Source organism: Centroberyx gerrardi, chromosome 5 (genome assembly GCF_048128805.1).
Source record: "Centroberyx gerrardi isolate f3 chromosome 5, fCenGer3.hap1.cur.20231027, whole genome shotgun sequence".
Classification (NCBI taxonomy): Eukaryota; Metazoa; Chordata; class Actinopteri; order Beryciformes; family Berycidae; genus Centroberyx; species Centroberyx gerrardi.
In genome coordinates this window covers 14,536,788-14,563,835 of record NC_136001.1, presented here as the reverse complement: position 1 = coordinate 14,563,835, position 27,048 = coordinate 14,536,788, and the positions used below count along the sequence as shown (strand labels likewise).

Below are 27,048 nucleotides of genomic sequence, written 5' to 3'. Positions count from 1 at the left end.
GGAAGATAGGAATTATTTGTTTTTTGTTTTTTTGTTCATTGCACTGTCTGTCTGAATCAATTTGTATGAGCAGAGTTCAATAAAGTGCTTTTTGAATTGGAATTCTCTCCCTCTTTCTTTTGATTTGTTTTGTTATACAGTTACAGTATACAATGCGTGTATGTAAGTGTGTCTGTATATAAGAGTGTGTGTGTGTGTGTGTGTGTAGAGGGTGATAATCTCTTACATCATATCAAAACCTGTCACATTATAGCTCCAGGGTCGCAGTTTTAAGAGATTTGTCAAAAGATAAGAAACAAAAGATAAAAGACAAATGCATGTATACTGAGACAGTTCAAAAACAATTCCTCCCTGCTGAAAGATTGATGGGTGAAACATTTCAATGGAAAAAGAGAGTGTGCACATGAACATCAAACAACAACAACAACAACAACAACAACCAAACCCCTCTTAGAAGCAAAATCTAATTGACAGAATTACCAGAGAACTTTCTGGACACATTGGCTTATATGTCTCATTACCTGCAGTCAACTCCATTTAGTCTTAATGAGAAACATCAGCAATGCATATTAATCTCAATGAACAGCCCTGTTTTTCAATTAAAAGTGCACTTAAAAATTGGCAACTTCTTTACTTTTATCTCCACCATGGCCTCGCTGAGTTTTATGATAAAAGGAGCGAGGGAATCCTATATATTACAGAAAGTTACTGAACTCTGAAAGAGGAAGGTAGCAGGGATTAGGTGAGGGGGAAAAAAAGAAAAAAAGAGAGAACACAGGAATGAAGGGTTACTATATATTACAGAGCAAGTTACTCAGCAGTTTGAAAATGAGAGAGAGTGGAAGAAAGCGGGAGAGAAAAAGAAAGGAAACATTAAAAGAGAGCTGGAGTTGGTGATGTGCACCATGAGGATTTCTATCTGTTTGAAGCAGCGCGCTATGGGACACCACGCCTGCCGTCTGATCAGGGAGAAGCACACACACACATTCATACAAAAAGTATTTAAAAAGCAATCCATAACTTTGAAGGGTCACCATGGTGATTATCTACCGCCCCCACAACCCACTAACAGAGCAATGCACAAATCTCCAGCATGCCTTCCTGGGCAGGACCTGCACATTCCCAGCAAGGGAGGAGGGGGCTGGGCCAGACTAGATGCTTCCCAAAAGATAAAAGGAACATCAATAAACAACGGCAGGGGAAGTGAAGCCCACCCTTCCTTCCTGTTATCTTAGAGTGCCTTGACAACAGTGTGTGTATGTGTGTGTGTGTGTGTGCGTGTGCGTGTGTATGCGTGGGAGTGGCCACAGATCCGAAACAAGTGAATTAAACTACGCTGAAGTTATTTAGGCCACATCGTTGCTAAACCCTGATCATTGATAAGGGGTCAGTCACATAACGAAGGTACTGGAGTGGAGCCAGAGTTATGGATATTCATCTAAGGATTCTGTAGTTTTCTAAGCCTGTTCGGTAACGCTTTGGCCTTATTCTAGTGTTAACCTATTGTGTACTTACAATGCTTTTCCAGGTTAATAGCCTACAATAAGGCCATTGTAAAGTACAGTGCTACTGCCAGTTCTTACTAAGGCTATAAATCTTCTAACCACTAAACAATGTAAAAGTGATGTTTTCCAAAAGACATACAGGAGAGCCAGGATGTTAATTTTACCAACTACAGCGAGGCTAGTACTTTCCAGATGGGGCTAGTGCTATCTAGTTCTCGCTAGCCAAAATCTGAAGGCGAGCTATTAGAGATGAAGATGACAGACAGGACTTCCTCTCAATCCCTATCTATTAAAATAACTATAAAATATCTATTCATGTTCAGGACATCCCTAGTAGATAATTGATAAGGGAGCTTCATAATAGAGCACATTGCATGCACCGATGCTCTCACATGAGTTTGGCTGAGGATTTCAATCTCTGTAGCTGACACATGATATATAACATCTGCACTTCTCTGGTCACTGAAGAGGGGAATTTTGTTCATGAGCTAAATGTACAGAACAGTTAATAACCTAGATGTTCTCATCATTGGGTTCAGCTCAGGATACTGACTCACAGCAATCCCCAAGGCCCATATCTCCCAAGCGATGATCACTGATAAGGGAGAATTGCAGGTGAAGTGAGGATCAAGTAAGGATTTTGATATAAGAGGCTGTGTGAGTTCACCTACAGCACAGCCCAATCGGGGAATTGATTTTTTTCCCGGAGAGTATCTCGCTTGACTGTATTGAAGGGGCAAATATTTGTTGAGAGCAGTAATAGCTGCCAGAATCCCTTATATCACCCAGATTAGCTGGATCTGAAGAATGATGGTTTCTAATATACATAAAATGTCATTATGGTTTATAATCCCTCTGCAACACTGATATGCTGGTGATAGGACAGATTCTGATATAATCATAGTTTTTAATGCATGCACTGCAAGCAACAGCACAAAATTTTGCATTTTGTTCCCTTTCAGCAGCCAGAAGAAGGAATGGTCTGGAGGAGGAGCCTACTCATGTTGTCTTTGAATATTTGTCATGCAGCTATCAATGTGGAGGTAATTGATCAAAACATTGGTATTTAAATAATGTTGGTATTTGCTTCTATCAATATTCCAAGCTCTGCCACTGGCCCAAGTCTTTCGTTTCTAACCAATTTACCGCAAATGGAAAAGGGCTGACATATTCATCAGTGTGCATCAGTTAGCATAAATGAGCTATTTTAATCTCAGCACAAACATACTAAATGGTCCTAAACACACCAACAGTGCAGCGGTTTTGAGAAAATGACAACATAATATGTTCCAAACACTAAAGAAGCCTTTTTCCGCCTTCCTGTCTACTGTGTAGAAACTAGGCCACTTGGCAAGTTCGTAAGTAGCAGCTAAATGACATTGGTTTTAGTAGGACGTTAGGAGAGAAGATCATTGATATAATTAGCATTCCACTGTGTGTTATAATTATCCCCCACATGATGAGCTATTAAGAGACTTTAATTGTATGTTACGCTGCTTTAACAGATGTAGTTAGATAGTGCGGCGGGGAAACCAATTGGAAAACACAACAAACTGCAGCAAGGGGACTCAGCTGGGGTTCCCCAGGTCACCGTGAGTAAATCAACGCTAAAATAGAATTCACATAACATACTCGAATGATCTCAGGCTGTTACTTTGTAGCTTTTAGAGTGACTTGTTCAGCTTCCCAAATTGCAGACAGAGCCAAGATTCTCTTAATGATGTAATTAAGAGACAAATCCTTCAGGTGATCCACTGACATAGTGGACACAGAGACAATTCCCAGGGATCATTTGGAGATAAACGCTTAAACAAAGTTTCCTTGAGTCCACAAAGTCAATCTCAAACACACAGTGAATGGAGCGGCTCCACAGTTAGTTTCACAATGAGACTGTGGACAGAGAGACTGGGCTCTTTGGTTTTGTATCTTTGGGAGAGAGTTGTTAATGTTTACTGAAACGGATCTGAATTATGTTTTTGGGAGGATTTTTCCCTTTAAGAGGATAATCTTAGGATCCCACTTTTTAATGGTTATAATATTCTAATCTAGGAGTGAGAGACACTATGGTAGCCTATATGCGAAAAATACATAAAAATCTAAAGCTTCATAAATCTGTCTTGCCCATTCAACTGTGGCAGACTTTACTCGATGTTCGGCGAACAGGGAGCAAACCAGGCTCCGTAATCAGTCATATCAGTGCGGAGTCACATCACAGCAGGTACAGAGACAGATGGAGGGAGCTGACACGGTTTAGTTTAAAGAACCACATCCCTCTCACAAAACCTTCCAATTATTACTCTTCCTCTCTCCGACGTGAGGCCTTCGTCACCCTGAGCTAAGCTGCTCCAAACCATTAGCTCTTATAAATAATCAAGGTTAAACCGCTTCTTACAGGTTTCATTTCATATTTTTGCAGGGAGGGAATATAGGTATATTGATATAAACAAATAAATCATCCCCCTGTTTGGTGATCTAACAGTAATTTCAGTAATGTCCCAAGTCTGGACATATGAACCACAGGAATAAAAAAAAGAGTTCTACATAGAGTTATGGAGACAAACATCAGAATTGTTTGTCTCAGTAATAGTCTGGATTATGCAGTAGTCCGCCATCCAATTAGCTCTAGCATGCTTACTAATAGGACAGAATCAAAGGCATTAAGATAGCAGGCTAGCCCCCCACTGACTAGGCAGAGAGAAGGAGGGAGAGGCAGAGAGGGAGAGAGAGAAAGAGACAGCACAGAGCTGAGCCACCGATGAGTTAGCGTACAAAGAAGCAGGGTAGGTTTTAATGACAGGAGCAAATTGGACATCATAGCTCAGACCCACCCTGAAGATTTAAGTCGCCTGATGTCTGTCATATCCAAACTGGAAGGATGACAGTGGGGAGGAGAAGAACGGCAGACGTAAAGGCCTCGTTTGGTAATTACATCCAAAACGAACGGCTTGTTAGCAAAGTCACAACAGTTTTAATCTGTTTCAATATTTGTCAGACTTCCTCAAAGGTCCCAATCGACTCAAAATCTGCCTTAACCTTTGTTGTGTTTCTCGGACTTGAGTCTCGGAAATGATTCCACCGAGATCTGAACGCCGTCATGCACTGGAAACTATAATTTTTAAGGCAGTGCTTCAGCGCAGCAACATCAAGCAACATCGTTTCAAACTATACCAAACATTTCAAATTATACTCTGCACAGTGTTTCTCACCCTTATGCTTCCCACATTGTCCATCTAAATTCCCTCCAAAAGTTTGCCCTTGGGGCCCTCCGCTCGACCTAAATACAACATCCCACTCCACAGATGGTCCAGGGGTTTCAACACATACAGTTAAGGTCACTCATTGAGCTTATGGGGTCTGACATCAATCTATGTGTTGTTAATGAGGGTCATTGACCCTGTTTGGTTTGACAAGGCCTAATCCTGGTTGGATAATCCAGAATCCTATCGCAGGATTTACGGTGGTCAGAGGAGGGCTGTTCACTCCCCATCAGGGGGAGGTGGGTGGGCAAGCGGACAGACAGCGGAAGGTGGAGCAAGGCGGGATTGACGGAGCGGGGGAGCGAGGGCAAACGGCAGCAGCGGGGATGCTGAATAGGCATCCAGGGGATTGGTAGCGGTGGATCGAGTGCGACTCACGCTGCTGTACTTAAACCCCCCTCGGCAGGCCGGCGCACAGGCAGACAGGCAGGCAGGCTCCCTCCACACTCTCTGATAAGGACGTGGGATAGCTGACAGGCTGCTTAAGACTTAGACTTGTTTCAAAGCAACCGGCACAAATTGCAAAAGGCCTGATTAGTGACAGCGTGTTTTGTCACAGTAAGCAAAGTAGATTTCCTGTCTGCATACTAAGGTTGTTCATACCGAGTATTGCTGTGTATTTGTGCCATTGTGAAACATAGAACAACTGTACAAGTTGTGATTCTTTCTACAGCTCCAACTCCCCTTCATATGATAAAAACAGAGATCCCTTAAAGTTATATTACTTTAAGCCACAAAATGCTTAGAACCATGTTGATAATGTTGATAATGCAATTACAATGGCAGTGTTACATCAAAAAAGAGCAACCTGAGGGCCAGCTGGCCAGGCAGCCTTGACCACATCCATCACTGCTTCCCACATACTATCCCATGCAGCGCCAGCACTGATGATGTTGTATTTGGTCTCTGCCTTTGCAGTCAAGTAGCTGTGGGCCATGGCTGCCTGGACCTCTCTATCTCTGCCTCAGTTACCATGGAAATAGGAGTTAACTTGAGAGTCGGGGCTCTCCCTGGAGATTCAACTGATGTGGAGGGGAGGAGAGGGAGAAGGAGATCTCAGCAAGCTCTTTGCACTCAATGCAGTGTAGATAACTAAACACAGTAGCTAAACCAGCAGTGAAAAATATAGCTTCTTTGATCAGTTGTAAAAGGAGCAAATGTAGTACCAGAAGAAAAAAAAAATGAATACAAATGAGAACAAAAATGAGTGCAGTATTTCAACTACAGAAGACACAATGCAGCAGAGATAGACAACAGCCTGTAGATTAGAACAACTGTTCAGGTTCAATAAAAGACCCTTTGTTATCTCTGACAGTTACAGGGCCAAAGAACTTGCTCAGTTACGAGGCTAAATAAGCCAAAATCCTAATTATTCCATGGCCCAGTTCAACCAGCTCTTTCAACTGGCCGCGCCACCTCCTGACACGATATCAAAAAGGATTTTCATACTCCAGAATGTTGTACAAACTAGCTCAGCCAATCAGGCTGCATCCCGGCATTTCCCCAGTTTTTCTGCCCCGTTAATCCCGAACGGTGCTACATGACCAAGATGAGTCAATCCCCATCGCCCGGGCCGAGGCACGTGAACTAGCGTGGCAGGGAAGAGACAGTGGTGCCAGTGTGCGCCAGGGCCGAGGCAGCGATGCCTGGAGGTGCCTCTCAGAGAGGGCCGTGTCTGACGGGCCTGTGGAGGAATGTTAATTTAGAGAGACAGAGAGAGAGAGAGGGGGAGAGAGAGAGAGAGGGAGAGAGAGAGGGAGAGAGATCTGTGGGGCCGAAGGCAGGGTGAGGAAGAGAATCCGTACAAACTGTCCTAATCACAGAGGCTGATAGGGAAGACAAGATATAGAAGAATGTGCCTAAAATCTAGCAATCTAGCAGACAGCCCATCAGAAAAACAGAGCTCTCCAAAATCCACTGATGTCAGGACAGTAAGACTCTTAATCACAGAAGCAGGCATTTGATAGATGCCACATGCACAAGGATACATTTTCTAAGTGGTTCTCAACCTTTTCGTTGTCTTGGCATACTTGTGCAAGACACTGAATGCCAAATCCCACTTAAGTAATCAACTGCTAAGAAATGTCACAGAAAATCAAGGATGATCATACAAGAGGAAATAGCAAAATGCAGAGAGCTGCGGGTGAAGGAGCACGCTGCATTTATTTTGTGGACAGGAATGTATGATCAGAGAATGATTCCCACAGCGGGCACCCGCACTAAAAATGACTGCAGTCACGGTCCTTTAAGGCGCTTTGAATAAATGCTTCCAGAAAACAGCATATGACATTTTAGGATTTCAGTAGATTTGATGCAAGTTAATGCAATATTTTTGTTTGACACAGATTTAATTTAGATTTGAAGAAAATAAAATCTCAGTACACGTCTGAGCTCTCAGCCACACTGGCTGAGAGCCACTGCATTACGGTATCACAATTTTTATTCAAATCCGATGGCCAGTGGCCACATGTAAATATCAAGTGGGTGGCTTAATCTTACATCCACAAAATGTCAGGAAGGCACAGAGAGCCATACAGTGGAAGAATTTGTCTACTGTATTTTGGCCCGGGGCGCCCTGGTGGCTCAGCCGGTAGAGTGTGTACCATTAAGGCTCAGTCCTAGTCGCAGCAGCACGGGTTCTCTGTCCATGTCTTTCCTGTCTCTCTCCACTGTAACTGTCCAAAAAATGCCCAAAAAAATTATCTTTACTGTATGTTGCCCCACCTCACATCAGCCCTGCATTAGGCCTGCAGGATTTCTCTCAGGAGTGGAGCAGCAGTGCAGAGACGGGCGTCTAAAAAGTGTCACACAACTGCTACATCTGTAAAATGAGAGTTGGAGGGAGGCAGCCATGAGTTCCTCGGGGGCCGGCGGGCTGCTCATCGATTCGTGTCCATGCAGACTGCTCATCCCTGTCGTGATTCATGTCAGCTCACCAGACGCAACACGCGAGACGGTCCAGGTTACACTACAGAGGTCAAAGGTCAGAGATCACACCAGGTTAACTGCACATGTGAGCACAAAACCTCCTGCCATGGGCCACTAGTTCGTGCTGAGCAAGATAATGCTCTGAGGAGTGTTCAGTCAGCTAAAATCCTTTACAGATGAGTTACTTTTTAAAGGGCATTGGATATAATAATGTTGACTACACGTCAGCGTGTCTGGATACATAACAAATATACATTAAGTTAGAAAAGATACAAAGTTAGTTAAGGCTCAGACAAGGCTCAATCCAAATGTTGTTTGTACTGTCAGAAGATATTAGGCCCCGTAAAACATCACATTCCATCAACATCATCATAAAACCAAAAAAAAAAAAATGTATTATGATTTCATGTGCTTTAGCAAATATTGCAATTTGAATTACGATATAAGCATCTGAGTCGCCCATCTCTTATTTCCTTGTTACACAGGTAAAAGAACAGATGCTGCGCTCTAGCAGAAATAGATTTCTATAGTGAACATTTCATAATCCTGAAACCATTTAAGCTATTTTTTCAAAGTTTGTTTACTGTAACTGCCTGAAGCACTCGGCAACTGCGGAAAAATGCAGCTTTGAGTAAACATCAATATTGTAAAATGAACACTATGAAAAAACATGAATTGATCAAAAGTTAATAAACTGTAACGGCTCAAAATATATTCAAAAGCACTTGAAAACAAAGTGAAGTGCCGTTTCACAAGGGATCATCAGGTGTTGAATCTGAGCTTGGGTTGCACTGGTGTTGGAATAAGTTGGTTGTCTCCTGTTGATGCTACAACTGTCTGACATTTTTATTTAGAACCCAAGTTCGTGATATATCTGCTCTCCTGAATCCAAACCACTGATGTTGAGCTGTTTTTCGGGACCAAATCATCCTCTGTCACTGGAGCATAATTACCAGTAACCTCCTCCTCCTCAGTGTCATTGAGTTCTTTCAGTTGGCCTCCGCTCTTCTCACTATCTGGCTATAAATGCCTCTTTGGCTTCTGATTGGTTAGCAAAAGAAGCCTCTGATTGGCCAACAAGTCAACATCCACTGTTTATGTGCTGACTGCATGACACTGCAGAGTGGGATTCTCTAAAAGAGGCAGATCAGTGAACAAGTTTGTTTAATTGGTAGAGTAAAATAATAATTTTAAAAAGCTGCAGCCGCATGTGTTTCACTGTAGATAATGTAATGTTTTACAGTAGATAATACACATGTAAAATCTGTAAAATCACAATCTCAAGCCCTAATAAAAAGCCCTAATAGCCCTAATATAAAATAGATATTATTGTGGTTCAGTGTGTCCAAAGCAGTATGAACTCTTAAACTCCTCCACTGCAGATGGCCTTGGTCATTCAGAACCAGTTTCCATTAGAGCGGGGAAGTTCAGTCACTGTAAAAATCAAACACAAAGGTCCCACTGACTTATGTTGTCCAGTCTCATCTCCTATCAGACTCGATGTGAGAGGCTGGTCAAACTGATAATCTCTCTACTGACATTTGAAACCAGGGGTAAAGGTTAAGAAACATCTCTCAGTTTGTTTCTTCCTATGGACGCAATCAGAAAGCTAGAGTCAGAATGCACCGAGGAGAGAGGAAGAAGAAAGAACCGGCATCATTGTCAGAGGTGAAATCCAATCAGTTGCAGCCAACGCGATGCATGTTTATTTGTCCTGGACTCGTCTTCTTTTCACTCTGTCCTTCTTTGTCTTTTTAATGCCACTCTGTTGCTGCCATATGCCTGGGAGCAGCTAAGCCTATCTAAGGCCTCTGAGGAGACAGCCTTACCACTCTAATAAGACAGCAGAGGAAGACAAAAGCTCCTCTGAGAGCTAATTTGCACACAAATAACCAGAGAGGGGGAAAAAAAGAGACAAAACCACACGCAGAATCTCCTTCCAAGAGTAGTTACTTACTGCCTGGGTATTTTTCTATCCAGAAATCTATAGTTATTCCTCTTCTGTGTTTTTATGATGATGATATGGAAGGGAAAAGGTGGTGAGCCAGAGGCGAAAGCCGCACGCCTAAAAATGGAACGGGGATCTAAAGCGTGGCTTTTTCAACGCCGACATATAAGTTATGATTTTCAGTGGGAAAAAGCAGCAATTAGTGCACTGGGTGTTGCCACGTGAGTGGGTGAATAAATAGGGCCCAGAGGTGGGAAAAGCACAGAACTGTAAAACACGGACGGGGTTCAAATAGGACCGAAATAGAATTGGTTATGTCATTTCTGACACTCACACACAAACAGTGTGACATTATTTTGCAAGGAGTGGATAGACTTTAAAATAATCTTGTCCTCTTAAGAAAATCTGTACTATGAATTACTGAGTGGAATGGGAATATAGTCACAGTGCCATAAAGAAACCGCGTATCTCCAAAAATGGCCAACTTTTCAGAAGTAAAAACTGGTTGATTTTTTTGCACTGATGCCTGTGCATTTTTTGACAGATTGCAATACATTTAAAATGATTTAGCTTGGACTCACGATAAGGAAACATTCTGCGCTTAGGGGAAAATATCAGCTGCCAACTGCAGCACGAAAAAGTTGCAAAGTCGGAGGTCTGTGGTTTCTACAGGACGCTGAGCATGGATGGTTTAAGGACTAGGAGCTCTAACATTTTGTGCCCTTTCAAGAATTCAAAGCAACCATTTTACAAAAGTTTTAAAAAAAGAAGTGTTATAATATAATTGTAAGGCAAAATTACAATTAAGTTAGAACTTAAAAAAATATTCCATGGTGAGGTTTACGTTCATTTTGTACGTAATCATTTTCTAAAAGTACTGTAGATGTCACATTTTTCAAATGGTGGAATGAAGCTCCTCAGCGCACAATTGTTAACGTTTTTTTGTTTTTTTTTTAGATTCCCGTACTTTCCCATGACGTCTTCAATCATCAAGTTGCTTTACAATTTCATCAGATAACACCAGTGTTACAAGAAAATGTCAGATCAGTCAATACTGTCTGTGTCTGTGTGTGTGTTGTATGTGTGTGTGTGTGTGTGTGTGTGTGTGTGTGTGAGTGTGAAAGCGAGAGTAGGCTATGTGTTGATTGTCCTTTCTGACCCCATCCACTGCTCCTCTGCTGGATAGCAGCTCTCTGGAGGGGAGAAAACCTATCAGTCTCAATAGCCAGAGAGCTGCACCGAGAGACACTGAGGTGCTTCACAGTAATTTCACAGCCATCAGCCCTCATCACTGGGTGGGGGCAGAGGGTTCAGGACGGGTGCTGCCGGAGGGTGAAGAAACGGTCGACATTCAGGACGTATCCCATCCCATCTTATCCTATCCCATCTCCTATCCTTTCCTATCTTATCCCCTCATATCCCCGCCTCGTCGATGTTTCTCCGGGTAGCAAACAAGCGCGCACACACACACACACACACACACACACAAACAAACACACAGAGGCACACATTCACACACACATACTGTAAATATATAGCACCCACAAACAAGCTCATATACGCAACATGCACACACGTGATCACAGATTCACAAAAACACCTTCGCTTTTTCTCTCTCTCTCTCCCTCTCTCTCTCTCTCTCTCACACAGCCGCACACACACACACACACACACACACTTCAGCTTGAGTACACATCTTATCCTCTGTGGCTTTAATATATCTGTGTCTAACCTCCCCTCATGGCCTGGTGAGTCTGCTCCCGGAGCCACCAGAGAGGAGGTTATAATGACAGGGCAACTGTCGGCCAGAGAGGACAGAAAACACACACACACACAATGTAAACACATGCACATGAACACACGCACCTACACACTCTGTACATGTACACATATACATACACTGCAGTTTCAATAACACTGTCTACTCTTCAAGATAAACCTTGCCAAGTACACAGAAACACAACAACCCAGGCAAATACCCCATTCCTGCAACACACATACTAATATGCACACAAACACACACACACACACACACACACACACACACACACACGTAAACGATGGAAATAAGCCTTTGGGCTTTATTGTGTTTTTATCCTTTTGATGATTTCTGTATCTGGGGCATCCCTGGCTAGAGGGGCCACTTGTATTTTAATGATCAATAAAGAATTTCAATCAATCAATCAATCAATCAATCAAGCACCCACATTAGTCAGTGTGTGTGCACCACACACACTTCCCAGCAGACACACACACACACACACACACCCTGCGGCCAGGCCGGTGATGCTGTGACTGTAACCACAGTGAATACAAAGCAGTTAAAGAATGACAGGAAACGTCCCACTCCAACCAATCAGGGATTAAACAGGAGTCAATCCAACCAATCCAACTTTTCACCTTATTAGGCCAGCAGAGTCAGCCTCGGGTCAAGCTCAGTCTCTGTTGTTGTTGTTGTTTTTTTTCTCTCTCCTGCTTTCTCTTCCTGCGCAGGAGGTGATTAGTGTGGTTCTATTTATTCCTGACCCCATCTGTAACTTTCCATTGCTGGGCTGCACAGCTCATTGTTTAAGCACTTCCAATTATAAAACGTTCTTCTACACACATTTTGTTGTGATTTATGAAAAATGTATATTGACACCAAAGTCAGCAGGTTCCATTGATATTCTGCATTCTATTCTCCATTTTTCAATTAAACGCTTCATCTAATTTCTATCATCTAGATTCAATTTTCTTCGTTTTTCAATATCACATTCTTTGAAATGACTGTACGGGGGAGTCAAGGATAATGTCAAATAATATTTTTTTATGAAGGACGGCCTGCATGCTGGAGCAGTATGCTGTGTGGAGTGTGTTGCCTGGTCTAGCATTTGGGGACCGGAGGGAACTAGAAAAGAGATTATCAGAATCCTGAGCTAACCAGCTGCCAGTGGGGCGGTGTGGGCAACACTGCAGACCGTCTCCCTCTCTCTCTTTTTATCTCCCTCCCTCTTTCATGGTCACCCACATTAAACAATGCTGATAGCGAACGTTTTTATGCTCACGCACTGCCAGCAATAAGGAGAACTGACAACGATTCCACAGATCCGTTGTGCCCACACCAATGCAAATAAATCTGCTCTGGAGTCTCTAGCCTTGCACACCGAGCTACACTGGCTGCCATATCTAATACATAAACATATGTAGAGCCCAGGGTATGGCAAGCTGTGATGTACACTATAAACAGGGAAGGCTCATGTAGTGTTATTCAGATGTGGGCAAAGCACACACAATTTGTATACATCCATAGTGAGATAAAACTAACAAGTAACCATATGCTTATTATTTACATGAGTGAGCATAACAAACAAGAGGGTTGAAAACTACTTAAGTACCCATTACACGTTAAAGGTTAACTCATAATGGCCAGAAACTAATTTGCAAACAAAAACAAAATGTCTCTGCTACTGACTCTGTGCTGCATATAAATATATTCTGTAGCTGCAGTCCCTCAAGTTTATTACTTCGCCATACTGATAACTTTTGTAATAAATGCACATCTAAAACAACTGTATACTGTATATTTATTTACATTTAGTCTGCCTACTGCATCACCTGCTGTAATAGCCTGCTGTGACAGTTAGATGTAAAGCTTTTGTTTGGCCAAGGCTATACAGGCTGAACAAATATCATTCAAGCTACTTGCTTACTGTTACAATTTACAAACATCCAAATATGTAACCTTAACAAGCCCAGGTAGCCTTCAAAATTTGATTATTTTTCATTTTAGCTGCAAAAGCCCAAATACCATAAAACATCTTTTGTGAAATGTGAAAATCCACTTGGCCACAGAGAATGCAACCTACTATTTTCTACAGTATGTTTTGTCTGCTCCCAAAGAATTTGTGCTGTAGAAATTGCACACAAAAGCTGCCCCTTGGCACCAGATTTATGCAAATAACTCACAAATGTCCCATTACCCTGAGCACGCACAAAGACAACCTGATCACTTAAACACACACAGTAAATTGCTGTTAGTTCTTCTACATTGCAGTGGAGAAACCACATTTCAGTTTTTTTTTCCATCAAAACATCCTTGAGTGAGAGTATCCAGTACTGTAGGGCTACAACTACTCAGAAGAGTACAAAGAGTTCAAAAAATGATCATCAACAAACTGCGTTGAAAGTCTAAGTGGCTCAGCAGCAGACTTTCTGGGGATTATAGGCAGCACAGTAGAGTACAGCAAAAACCTTTTAGCACTGTTCAATAAAACCATTCCCAAACCTTTCACACAACAACAACACTTCCATCTGTCTGTAATAAAGCGGCAACAGTCTTGGCAATTGCACCAACATATTTGGTGAAAGGATTTTTTTGAGAGAGAATAGTATGCCGCTTGGAAAGAACTGCTCCCTTTTATCCAATTAGGTGATATCCTTTTATCGCCTGCTGGTTTTATCTAATCTTAATTTAGGTTACACACCATGGTAAAATCCAATAGACCGTCCAGACTCCACAAATCCCATGACTTCCAATGACTCTCACTCCAACAGGAGCTTATGTATGTCAGTGCATGTGTGTGTGTGTAGCTACTTTTGCTCGGCCACTGTAAGAATCATGTGAAAATGCATAAGCCGGGTGGCTGTTTCTTTATCTTTAAACAGCTTACATAAGCAAAGAATGTACAGTAGCACAGCCTTGGGCTGCATTTGTTGCAATTAAAACAGAGTTCCTTCTAATTTCAACCAACAGTGAAGTTAAATGAAATGCCATATCTAAAAGATAGTAGCCTATTATCATTCCTGCATCACTGACACATTGTTAGCAATGCAACAGCATCGTGGGACTGTTTGTGCTGGTGGGAAACAATTATCATCTCCAAATAGGGGGCACCATCCGAAGAAATTTTAATTAAAAGACTGGCAGAGTTTCATCTCAGCGTGACAACTCCATTATTTCCCTATGATAAAACACTCTCCTAGCAGAACAAATTCAGTTAGAATGGAGTGACTTCCGCTGGCAGTTTAAGTGGGCCAGACCAAGCTAATCGTTTTACTGACCTTGGCATTTTGATATCCAGCTGAAGTAGTGAGGTGAAGCTGAAATTGGCATAATTATTCAAATCTGGTGTCAAGAAGCTTTGGACTGTGCTTGACTCTGAGCTCATGGTTGGAACCCACACAAGAACATATTTTCTTTCGTTACAGTGAGTATAAACCTGCGATTGTTGTCTTTTGCATGGCCATCGGTCGTATGTGCCATTTGCACCTGTATAGTTCGTGTCTTCATCATCATTTCCATTACAGGGTCAAACAGGCCTAACAGAGCTCACTCATTATCTGTGGCACTGACTTCTTGCTGTGGAGAACTGCCTGCTTATTACGCCTACCTTCATCCGGGTCGTTCCTGGCCGATGCCTCCAGAAGCGCCACGCTGGCGGCAAACGACACGTGCCTCTTGGACTCCAGATGTTGGTGGTTGTTGGCGTTTCGGCCCCTCTTGTCGGCCTTACGTTTCTTGTTTTGCATCTCCTTCTCGTAGACGGCCCATCTCTTCAGCTGCTGGGTTCGGCGCTTCTGGGCCGCCCGCAGCCTTTCCAGACTGGGCACTTTGTCCAGCTGCTGCAGCTCCTGGATCAGCTCCAGGTGGTTAGCCATGATGTCAGAGGAGCAGCGATGGCAGCCGGGGGGGAGGTGAGGGAGGTAGTAGTGGGTAGTGGTGGAGCGGTGGGAGTTAGGGGAGAATGTACAGTTCTAGCGAGGACTGCACCTTCGGCCGTGGCCTCCTCCCATCATCTTCATCATCATCCTTTCAGCAGCAGCAGCAGCAGACTTCCTGTGAAATAGAAGAGGATGTAGGAGAGAGATAGAGAGAGAGAGAGAGAGAGAGAGAAAAGCTGACCCATCAATTTTGAAAAGGCTGTTTCACTAGCACAAACTGTACAAACTGCTCATAAAAATATCTGCCACAAGCCTTTAGTACCTGGCAGTTTAATAAATAAATCAGTACGTAAAATGTGGAAGTAGTTACTGTATATGCAGCCTAAAACTTCTAGTAAATCTTCAGCCACATGCACTGGGGAAACATTGACATTTTACAGTAGAGTATTTGTCTGATGCACTTTAGTGGCAGGGTGGCCTAGTTAAAGCCACGTCCTTCAACCGGAAAACCTGAGTTCAAGCCACCATGTCAGCAAGCATCCATCCTTCTGAAGTGTCCTTGAGCAAGTAACTGAATCTCTACCAGTTTTTCCAGGGATCAATTAAATACCAATTATAATTTATTACTATCCACAGGGACGAAAAATAATCTCAAATTCCTGTATCACTGTTAAAAAATGCACCTAAAATAAAGAGTGCAAGAGCCAAAACAATAGTAATAACACACAGTATGTGACCCATTATTTAGATAAGCTGACTGGCACCTTTTTTGCCACATAACAAATATTTCCATTTTCTGTTTCTTGAGAGAGCATTGTCTATTCACTGGGATGCCAAAAGACGTAGATACAAATCATATTTCTGTTCCTTCAAACACTCACAGGCTCACATCAAGCAATTTTATATTCACATAAACGCAACATTTTAAGACAATGCCTTTCAAAGATGCCAGATTATCAACTCAAGATGGCTGAAAGGTAGGAGGAGAGATTTGCTTCTGAGAATTGCAGCTGATTTCTCTGTTTCATCTAAATGGCTGTGCATGGGTTGTAGTCTAAAGTTTCCATTTGCTTCGTGAGCCGTTATAGACCTCTCTCTACCATCCTCCATCAAGGTTAACCGCTTCCTGAATGCTACAACTAGACGCCAATAAGATGGGGACCCGATAAAAGAGTCAGAACTACTGGGGCAGTGAGCTGAAGCTGTTTTCCGTTTGCTGGTGTCATCACTACCTTGGTGTACCATGTACGGCTGCAAACAACATGAACAAAAGCTACCAGACTGTTCTTTTGTCTTTGCTGTGTACGCCGAGTCAACGACAAAGAAATATTAACTTTAGCTTCATTTAACTTTATGTTCTTTTTAGAAAACACAGGGAGATCTATCAATAAAACAGGTATATATCCATTTTAGTGATTCTTCGGGAATTGGTATTTGACTTGATACTCGGTACAGATTATCTTCTAGAGGGGATAAAAACTAGCTAGGCCATTCGTAGACTTAAATATGTAGCTCATAAATGGTTCAGTCATTTGTGAATCATTTGTTCGTAATATAGACCAATGGCAGAATGCTATGCTTTGTAAAAACCTGAAAAAAGTCAAACTTCCACGACATAACTCACAAGTTTCTAATGATTGAGCACAGCCAGACCACTTCCCTTGAGCAGCACTCTCACATGCACGGACATCTTAACGTGCAGCCAGACAATCTGCCCCCAACAAACTACAGTACTTCCTAATCACTTAGCAAGCAAAACCACAATTATACAGCATACACATACAACTAAGTACATTTCAACAGCAAATTATACTGTACAATTATACGGTACAATTGTTAAAATGTTTGACATGAATGTTTTATGTATCAAACAGGTTTTGACTTACTATTTGACAATTACTGATGAATATTTCCTCCTGTGTTGCAGTCTGCCACCCGTCTCTAATAAAATAGCGCACATAAGGTGTGCCTGCTGTCAGTCAGCCTCCCTTAATAAAACACTCCACAACACAATGTACGACCATATCCAATCAGTCTAGCACCGTCCTTACAGTGTGTTTCCCCTGCGACAATACAACCACCAGCTCACTGCCGAGAACATGGACAGGAAACCAGCAGCCTAATCACTTCCTTCAGCATCACTCTCAGTCCTCCGTTTACAAAGTAGCGTGTTTGTGTGTGTGTGCATGTGTGTGTGTGTGTCAGTGTGTGCACACAAGAGTTGTCTGTTGCATTTTCTATTGGCAGCAAAGTGGAGTTAGTCAAAAGTCATCCTCACACACACAAACGAAACTCAAAACCTTGCCAAGCTGTTGATTCAGATATCTTTAGATGCATAAAGATTTTTCCAGCTCAAGGACGTCAGTGCGCCCTTGACTGTCTACTCTAATAAACCATATCAATGATGAAGTGGAGCAAAACTACAGGAGTTTGTGTACAAATAAACATAAATTGAAAATGCCTTTAACGCAACAAAATGGCTAAAAGCAAATGCCTTGTAAAGACTGGGTCAGGAGCCAAAGGTCGATCACAAGAAGATTAAAATAGGGTCCCAAAGTATTCTGAAGGAATTTGTAGCTAAAGCTGCTGGCATTTTTATGTTTTTTTATGTAAACCTTTAGAAATCCCAATGGAAGATTAATAACCCCTAAATAGAGTTAATTTTGTTTGATTAGTTTATACAACAGCCTGCAAAAATAAGGTTTTGGTGGTGAGAAAAAACATATTTTGAAAATGTGGGTCCCTACTGTAAAAGTTAAAAAGTTTAGCCTTAGGTGCACCCACATTCCCTCAACTGTCTACTTCTGCTTGAGTTAGCGATGTCCTACATTTCCCAGAATGCTTTTCGACAACCCCCGGAGGACGGGCATGAACTTGTTGCTGTGGGTTATACTTGTAGGTGTAGAGAGTAATAGTGATAGTGATAGGATAGTAGGAGCAATAGAGCGAGTTATTCCCGATCGAGAAAAAAGAAGAGCTGCACCCCTTACTCAAAACATACAGCAACATGTTTTGGCTGCATTGCATTATGGTCTACTGAGGCTTCTGTCGATGGAGAAATTGGTATCTCTTCCTCTTCTACAATGGATTTCTAGAAAGAAGGCCTTACTCTTTGATTCTGCGGGACTGACACCAGTTGAAATTTCTTCTGCTATCAAACTCCATTCTAGCTGCGCTGGAAGTGTCTTGACGGCACTTCACCTTATCTAGTCTATCCAGTTATCTGCGAGAATAAGAAAACACACCACCAAACAACAACATGGGCCCAGAAATGCCAATAGCTGTTTATTAAGAGTACTGTTTATTAAAATCATGCATTAGTCACCATGATTTCCCCCTGAGGTTTTGTATACATGTAGAGTGATATGTACAGTCTACTGTGTAAGATCCCTGTCCCATGTGGGCCAGTATGTCCTCATGTCACTATGTGAATTGACAATAAGTTCTGCACTAGCTAGGGATGGGACGATATTGAAATTCAGGTATATCGCAATACAAAAATGTGACCATACGTATCATGGGGCCTTTGTAATGACATCTTTAAATTGTTGTTTACATTCTAGCAAGCCAGTGCCATGGCTAGAAAGACTCATGGCTCAGAAATAAACATAATTCTGCAGTGTCATACTTTGTTGTCACTGAACTTTTATTTATTACAGCGTATCGTGGTTGTATCGAATCGTGAACCCCATATCGCGTATCGAATCGTATCGTGAGATAAACGTCCCATTCCTACTCTGCACCAATGACACCAAGATAAATTCCTGTACATTTATTGTACTTGATGAATGAAGTGATTTTAATTGTGATCAGATTCTGCATTTTTGTGCTTTTTCTGTCATTTCTCTGAATGTTCTGCACTAGATTGGTGTTTAATGAGTAGAGCATGACGCTGCCTGGATTCAGGGTTGGATTCCCACTGGGGCCACCTACGCTAAATTTATACATGCATGGTACTGTACTGTACTGATACATGAACGATTAGAAGTGATGAGCACTACACATTAACTACATTCGGTTTCCGGGTATGAGATGCTAATCCTCCGGTCCCCCGTCATGTGTTGTTTCAGGTACAGCATGTCTCGCTGCCTGTCCTGTCCCTGTTCCCGGGGAAGCCATTACCAGGCTGCTACTGATAGCAGCACATCCATTAAGTAATGACACAAACCAGACACCTCCGCTCATGTTAATGCATTGTCATAGCTAAAACAGGAAATACACAACACCATGCTGCCTGGTTAAAAAGGAGACTGTTTGGAGAACGTGTAAAACAAATACAAGTTATGAGCAATGGTACACACAGCTTCAGTGTGAGTGTTGATGTTTTTTAAACCACGAGCACAAGGATACTTGTTTTGGTCATTTCTTTATATTGCAGAATTTACTAGGAATAATGTTTGTTTAGTTGTAAAGTTTTTAGTGCCTTATTAATGTGTTTTATCTGTGAAAATAAAATAAGCTCAGATGAACTGCAGCCAGTGAAAGGGTGTATGTGTGTGTGTGAGTGTGTGTGTGTGTGTGTGTGCCCCACCTACACCCCCTTCTCGCCTGTTTATAGGAGCTGACTAGAGCACTGGAAACTTGGTGGATAAAAAAATAAATGCTCCAGTGGATCTCTCTCACACACACACAAACACACACACACACACACAGACACACACACACTGCAGGGGCCACACACAGAAAAACTACAGCTGAGCTACAAAATATAATTAAGGATGATTACGGATTAATGAATGTTGTACAGCCCCCCCCCCCGCCTCAAAAAAAAATAACAATTAGTATTTCATCATTAAAGTTTCAACCAATAGCCAAATAAACTGGGAACTGATCCAGGAACAGGCCAAGGAGCGAACCTGGGTCCAACAACCAAGATTACTCCAAACCCCCGACATCTGCAAAACATTCTACAGAAAATGCTGTATATTTTACGACGTGCTGGGTTTAACGACGCCAAAGTGGGTGAGCGCAGTCGCGACTCATCTCTTTCTTGTTAGATGTGAGTGCAGCGGGCAAAGTGTATTAACTTCAGACAGGATGTGTGACAAATAGGAAACGTCCAGTGTTTTCTTTATCTGTCTTTGATGGTCCGTGGCATTAGCTCCGGCAATATGAGACCCAGGAGCTTCTGCTGATCAAATCAGAGGAGAGGTAATTATATTACTTAGAGTACACACACACACACACACACACACACACACACACACACAAGTACAGTGAAATATACACAGAGAGACAAACAAGCAAGTAAAGACACAAAAACACAGACACAGACCCACACATGCATAGAAACACAACTTGTCAGCAATTTCTACCCATTAGTTTTTCACCACCCAGCTCTCTATGCATATGGCTTTCATGTTTGAAGAGAGATTGGTTGGATTTAACAATATGAACAGCATATATGGAGTTATACTGATGAGGAGCATCCATGACTGTGTTCATGTACGTACAACAGCATGAATCCAGGCTGCTATTCTTGGTGGACTGTCCTCCTTACTGTCGCTCTTCATTCAGTCTTTATGACTTACTAGTGAAGGCTACCGCCCACTCTCATTAAAAAAACACAGCATACTGCACCCAGGCACATGTAGTCCTGTTTGTATTCACTCCATCTCTATAACATTAAAAACAGGTGAATGAGAAGCGGACCTTAGCGCTCACATTTTTTTTTTTTTAATGGGCAAAGATAGAATAGAATAAATCGTTTGTAGCCCCCAGGGGAAATGCACATAAAGAGACTCAGCGGTGCATGGAAAACCGGCCGAGTGCATATACTCAGCGCACTTGATGTGATGTCCTGGCAGAAAGCAAAGACAACCTGTTTGAGCTTTGGGCAACTGTAAGCCCCACTGGTGATATTACAGCCGTTCCCCCAGGGCCGAGGCAGAAAATCACAGATTGACCTCCATCGGTTCCGCCGCTTCAAATAAGAACGTTACGGCGCACTCACACTTTCCCTCCCACATTTTTGTAGAAAAAGCATCGCCTCAACTGCATTTTGTGCTGATAATTTGAAAAAGCGGGTCGCACAACGCAAATTTTTCTCCCATATCAAGCAGCCGCCACTATCAGTAAACAGTATTTATGTCCTGCTCTCAGGCACTTTGAAGAAACACCCACAACAACAGAGTAACAATTACTACTAGACTTTCTCCTTTTTCATTCTGGTCGTTGTCGTCGTAAACTGCCTACGTACCGTGAAATCTCTTCTTCTTCCTTGTGATTAGTTGGCTCACAAAAATATGCTCATGTCAAGTCATGGGCACTTCTCTAAAAAGTTTAACTGGTCTCGACTTTAGAAAGTGCTCTGCTCTGCCTACAAACATACAGGGCACGGCCACTTTCCATCCACCTTGCAGCAGCTCCCCATTGACTTTCCAGTAAAAGTCAATGGGGTTTGACAGTTTGCAAAAAGTTGAATCTGCTGTTGACCTGCCAGTCCAGGATATCAATAAAGGTAAATTATGAAAATGAGAGTCAGAACTGTAAACAAACATGCTATAAATACTATGTCAGCTTTTGCATAAGTAAAAAGTTTGACATTAATTGTAATAAATAAATAAATTGCAACTAAAAGCTATTTGTCTGATTAGGCAGACTGTATGGAGCAGCTGTAGAAATCAGGGTAGTTGAGACATTTTGCCTATCTTGCCTATCTTGGCCGTCTGAGGACTCAGTACAAAGGCTTTGTCACCGAGCACTCAGGTCATCACGATCCATTTTCTTCTTTTCATCATTGCCAGTGCCAGTGCGTGTCTGTCTTTGAATGTGTCTGCATTCTTGTATCTTTATGCTTCTGAGGATCAAATGTCCTCTCAAGGACAGAAAGAAAAGTAAAACTCAAGAAAGTGAGGATGTTTTGCCGGTCCTCAGTTCTTTTAAGGGACTATTTTAGGGTTAGTGCTTGGGTTCAGGGTTAGGGTTAGAATTAGGGTTAGCTTTGGGTTACGCATGTAGTGGAGAGGGTTGATATTAGGGTTAGGGAATGAACACAGTCATTGAAGGTCTTCACAAGTATAGGCATATAAGCGTGTGTGTGTGTGTGTGTGTGTGTATGTGCATGTCTCTATGCATACTAACAGTGCTCATATGTGTGTGTGCACGACAACAGCGCTGACATCAGCTTTAATTCACTCTAATATCTCCACAAACCAGCTGGATTGAGGTCATGCTGGACCTTCCATCAACATTATGAAGGTGATTTGGCACAGTGGGAAATACAACACAGACGTATAGATGGCAGCACCACGGTATGTGATGTCACACCACACTAAAGTACGCAATACCCCACAGTCGGGTTTTGAACTTGGCTTTTTGATCTAGGCCTCTTTTAAATATAAAACATCCCTCTGGAATTTGGTCAGTACGCCCAATTGTCCCTCTTCACCGACGACCGAAACGTACAAAGTTAACTGACAATACAGTTTGCACTCAGCATTGTTTTCTAGGTGTGTACAAAATGTTAGGACCTTCAATGCAAACTTTGGATACTTTTTTCAGTTAAATGAATACAACACCATAACAAATCCTGCACCTTTTATAGCTGCTCTTCTAACAGCCAATCAGTGTTGTTGTATTCAGCTTTACTTGTGACTGGCAGAGCATCTGCATGCTGTATATTTAACTGCTTGGCAATTGGCTACAGGCCACACACAACTCAACACTACATACTCTGCATCAGTACACATTTCAACTCAGAAAGACATTTCCACAATGCTACAAGTGGATGAAGATTAGGGATGCAACGATCAGGTTGTTTTTAGGACAATTCCAATTACTGATGTTTTTAACAGTGCGATCAGCCGTTCAGCACCAATTCAATCACCGACTGAGGTAATGCATTTCCCCAGACTTTCTACTAACAACGGCACATCATGTAAAAGTGCACAGCAAACAAACAGCACATCAAAATAGCAATGCTCTAACAGATTGTGCTTATGGGTGAATGACAATTCTGTCGTAACCATGTGTAAAGAAATCTGTTTTTATCCATGCATGGTGATAGTTAGTGTGCTTGATGACTGAGGTGCTTAGTCACCTCTTGCCACGGTTAGTGCATGAAAAAGGTTTTCATTGAGGCATCATATTAAACTGTTTCGAATATGGTCCATAAAATTTCTAACATGACATCAGAAATGAATATATGTGAACTTAAATAAGATTAAATTTTAGATCAATATACAATGCAATGCAGCTGATGTGATGCAATATTGTGTCAAGTTAATTTACACAAACTATCTAAGGTGCCACTACTGGCAACGGTATCAGAAATTTCCAACAACACCCGGCCCTAGCTGGAGCCAACTTGTTGTTTTCTCTCCAATGCCAAGGCAGCATCCTGGCTCAAACCCTGCACAGGCATACTGAGCGCTGTACTACGGTTCATGAAGAGTTGAAAAAGTCAGCAGAAAGTTAATTTTCCATGCACAAAGGCAACGGAAGGTAAGCAGTCTTATCAATTCATTTTTTAGTACCAGGATCAAGAATGCATTTGAATCCATTTGAATTTTGAAGCAGAAGCCAGACGCTCCAGTTGAGTGTTTTTGAGCAGTGTGGGTGCCAATAGAATCAGTGTCCTAATGCAGATTCTTTTGGAGAGAGAATACATTAAAAGGTAATGGACATGATGCTCAAATTGAGGTCTGGCGGTTGAACAGCAACAGCCTTTCAAGTTTTCCTCTCTCATCATCGCAACCTCCTCCTCATCACCTTATCAAAACATTTTGGAGAAGGCCAAAACATTCTCCCGTCTCTTCCTTTCATCTAATAAAGGTTGAGAGGGGAGAATATGAGAGGAGATATGGAAAGACAAGAAAGGCTACAAGGAACAAAGAAAGATTACAATTCAGCCTAAAATGAAAGCTTCAACATTAGAAGAGAATCCAGGTGCTGACAAAAACCCAGCAGGGGTCAAAAGGTTTTCAGCTAAATGATAATGTTCACTATTGAAAACATTATATTACAGGATTTTGTTCTATGTAAAACTTGAACACCTCTCTATCCAGTACAAAGGATTTTAATAACACTTCTAATGAAGACCATATCTTATAATTCACTCAGTTACATTCCATTATGAATGTCTGACATTTTTATAAATGTCCCCATAACACATTATAGATAGGCTCTTCATAGCAAGTACCGCTAAAATTGTCATTTTCATCAGGTACTGGATAGATCTTCTGGATGTCCGATTGCTGCAACTCCTGACTGCAGGAGCAGGTCAGGACAAAGCAGTGCAGAGTTTCACAGTTCCTCTCTCTGCTCCAACGGTCAGTCGGAGGAAGTTGCCAAAATAAGAAAACTCCGCCCACTAAGGTCGTGACCCCATCAATCAGCAGGTCTCCACAGAGAAGGCCGTGCTGCAGACCCCAAGAGCATGTGTGTGCTGGTTTGCTTCTGTGCCTGTGTGTCCCATGTATGCATATGTGTGAGTTTGTGCATATGAGTGTGTGTACGCAGCGTTCCAGTGTGTGTGATTGGACCACAGCTTGTGCCAGGGTAACACTGGTGCCAGCTGTGTGGTACAAACAAGGCCAGCAGCAGTAGCAGCAGCAGCATGTGGTGTAAATAAAGAAGTCCTGTTTCTGTGCTGCTGGTGAGTACTGCTGCACTCGCACTGTCCCCTCTCCTCATCCAATACATCACAGGCTGCTATGAGGAGACGAGCAAATACCGTTATCAGTCTCCGCCTGGCACAGGCAAATGCGAAGACAAAAATGTACACAGGCGCAGACAGAGACACACAGGGAGCAGGAGACAAACACATCAGGGGGAAGAGGAAATCTTCAGTGCAATTCAACAGGCCCTGAAAGATCCCTGCACACACAAGCACATACATGAACAAGCACATAGAATGCATAACTGTCAGTGTACACATGAGCATACAGACACAAACACACACACACACACACACACACACACACACACAAGTGGCCCTCTGCATCACTAATAATGTCGGTAACAGTGCGTGACATTTAGCAGCGAGGAGGCGTGTGCTGTGTCAGGACAGTCCGTATGGAGACACACTGACGGCACTGTCACACACAATGGCCCAGTGTGAGAGAGAGAGTGCGTGTGTGTGTTTGTGTCTGTGTCTATGTGTTTAGCTACATGTGTGTGTCCTTGTGAGCTGCCTATGCCTCACCATGTTATGAGAACGTGTGCGTGTGTGTGTACACTGTGCACGCATGCCTGCTTGTGAATTTGCAGCTGAATGAGGCTGAGCCCAGTCCCCACTATGCCCCCTCTACCCCCTAAACCCCCCGACACCCCAACCCCCCCACCCCTCCTGGCCCCCTGAGCCCCTGCCCCTATGTTCCAGGCCACTGCCGATGTCTCCAGGTCCCGCTAATTCATTTAATCACCTCCTAATACCAAAGGCAGGCCAAGCTGATTAAAAAAGCCCACCAAGACCATTCAGTTAGACAGCGGTAGGAGTTACAGCTGCCGTGCAAACGACAGAGACCAAGGATGTCAGCCATCATTCACTGCGGAGATATAAATCTTTAGTGTCCGGCAGAAACCTTGTGTCATTCCAACCCATCTACTGTTGTCATTTGCCAGTGCTTGATCAATGGTTTGGCTTGGTTTCAGGGTCACAGGAGAAAATTTCAGCTGTTAATTACATTAAAAATGGCAAAATTAATACAGGATTTCTGCAGGGAGCCAATGTGAAATGTAAGATTTAATGTAGCTTGGCGGTGTAAAGCTTTTCTTTCAACTCAAGTTAACTTTTTACACCATTTTTGGAAAGCAAAATGGGATTACAGAATTATCATGTTCATACTTTTGAAATGAAATAGCCTGATCCAATTTCATGTTTAAATTGAGCAATACAGCCTCTTGGAATGAAATGACTTCTCATTCTCTCTTCTGATTAAATTGAACCATAAAGCCTTTTGCAATGTGACGGCCTGCTCTGATTTCATAGATGGAGCCGTATGAAGGTGTTCAGGGCAAGGCAAAACAAAATGAAACCACATGCATGACAAGGGACTGTGCTGTGTTTGTCTGTCACTACACTATCTGTCACTGGTGCTGGTGAAGGTGGCGGCCTGAGCCTCCAGAGTTTCCCAGCACTGGCATACACTCTAAGAAAATCAATGCGCAGCCCACTCCTTGCATACCAGAAAAGGCTTGACAATGTGTGGTATTTACCCCATGCTAATAGGTACTTAAAGGATGTTATCTGTGATATCCAGCCCATGGAGGTAACTTGCTTGATGTTCGATTTGTTTCACACCTCAAAAACTCACTGCAGGACTAAACAGGGCTAATCAGGACTTACTCATTTTCAAAATCAATGAATTTCACCCAAAGCGAAATCTATGAGATCATTTGTTGTGCTTTGTTAGTTTGGGCTATGGCCTCAAAACAACAAATAATGCTTTTGATTTTGTGTTCAAATTGTTTGGAGCTGTCGCTGGCCCTGGAAAGACCCACTGGGCTTCACTGATGCTAATGATCAGACACTGACAGCAGCTCCTCAACTTCTTCCCCCGAGGACCCAAATTTTACAACTCCCGTTTCACCCCGAGACTCAGGATCATTACCACATACTAGTGATCATTTTGGGCCCTGAGCCATTGTTTAAGAAACACTGCACCAAGGGCTAACGGCACAGCACATGGCCATTAAAACAGGAAGCAGTTGGTTTTGAGTGTTACACTGCGATTTGACATCTGACCTCTCTGACAACCCCAGCCATTAGCCGAAATGTGACCCCTGGCCATGTCAAACTGAAATCGCGTTAGTCACACTGACACAA

At 42.5% G+C, this 27,048-nt stretch overlaps 1 protein-coding gene across 1 annotated transcript in view; it reads right to left on the bottom strand.

Annotated features, from left to right (window-relative positions):
• ppp1r16b (protein phosphatase 1, regulatory subunit 16B) overlaps window positions 1-27,048 on the bottom strand; it is a 73,220-nt gene that overhangs the window by 36,224 nt on the left and 9,948 nt on the right. Inside the window, exon 2 of the mRNA XM_071903836.2 lies at window positions 15,008-15,453. Coding sequence (XP_071759937.2) covers window positions 15,008-15,275 — 268 coding nt within the window. The 5' untranslated portion in view covers window positions 15,276-15,453. The remainder of the gene's footprint in view (window positions 1-15,007; window positions 15,454-27,048) is intronic.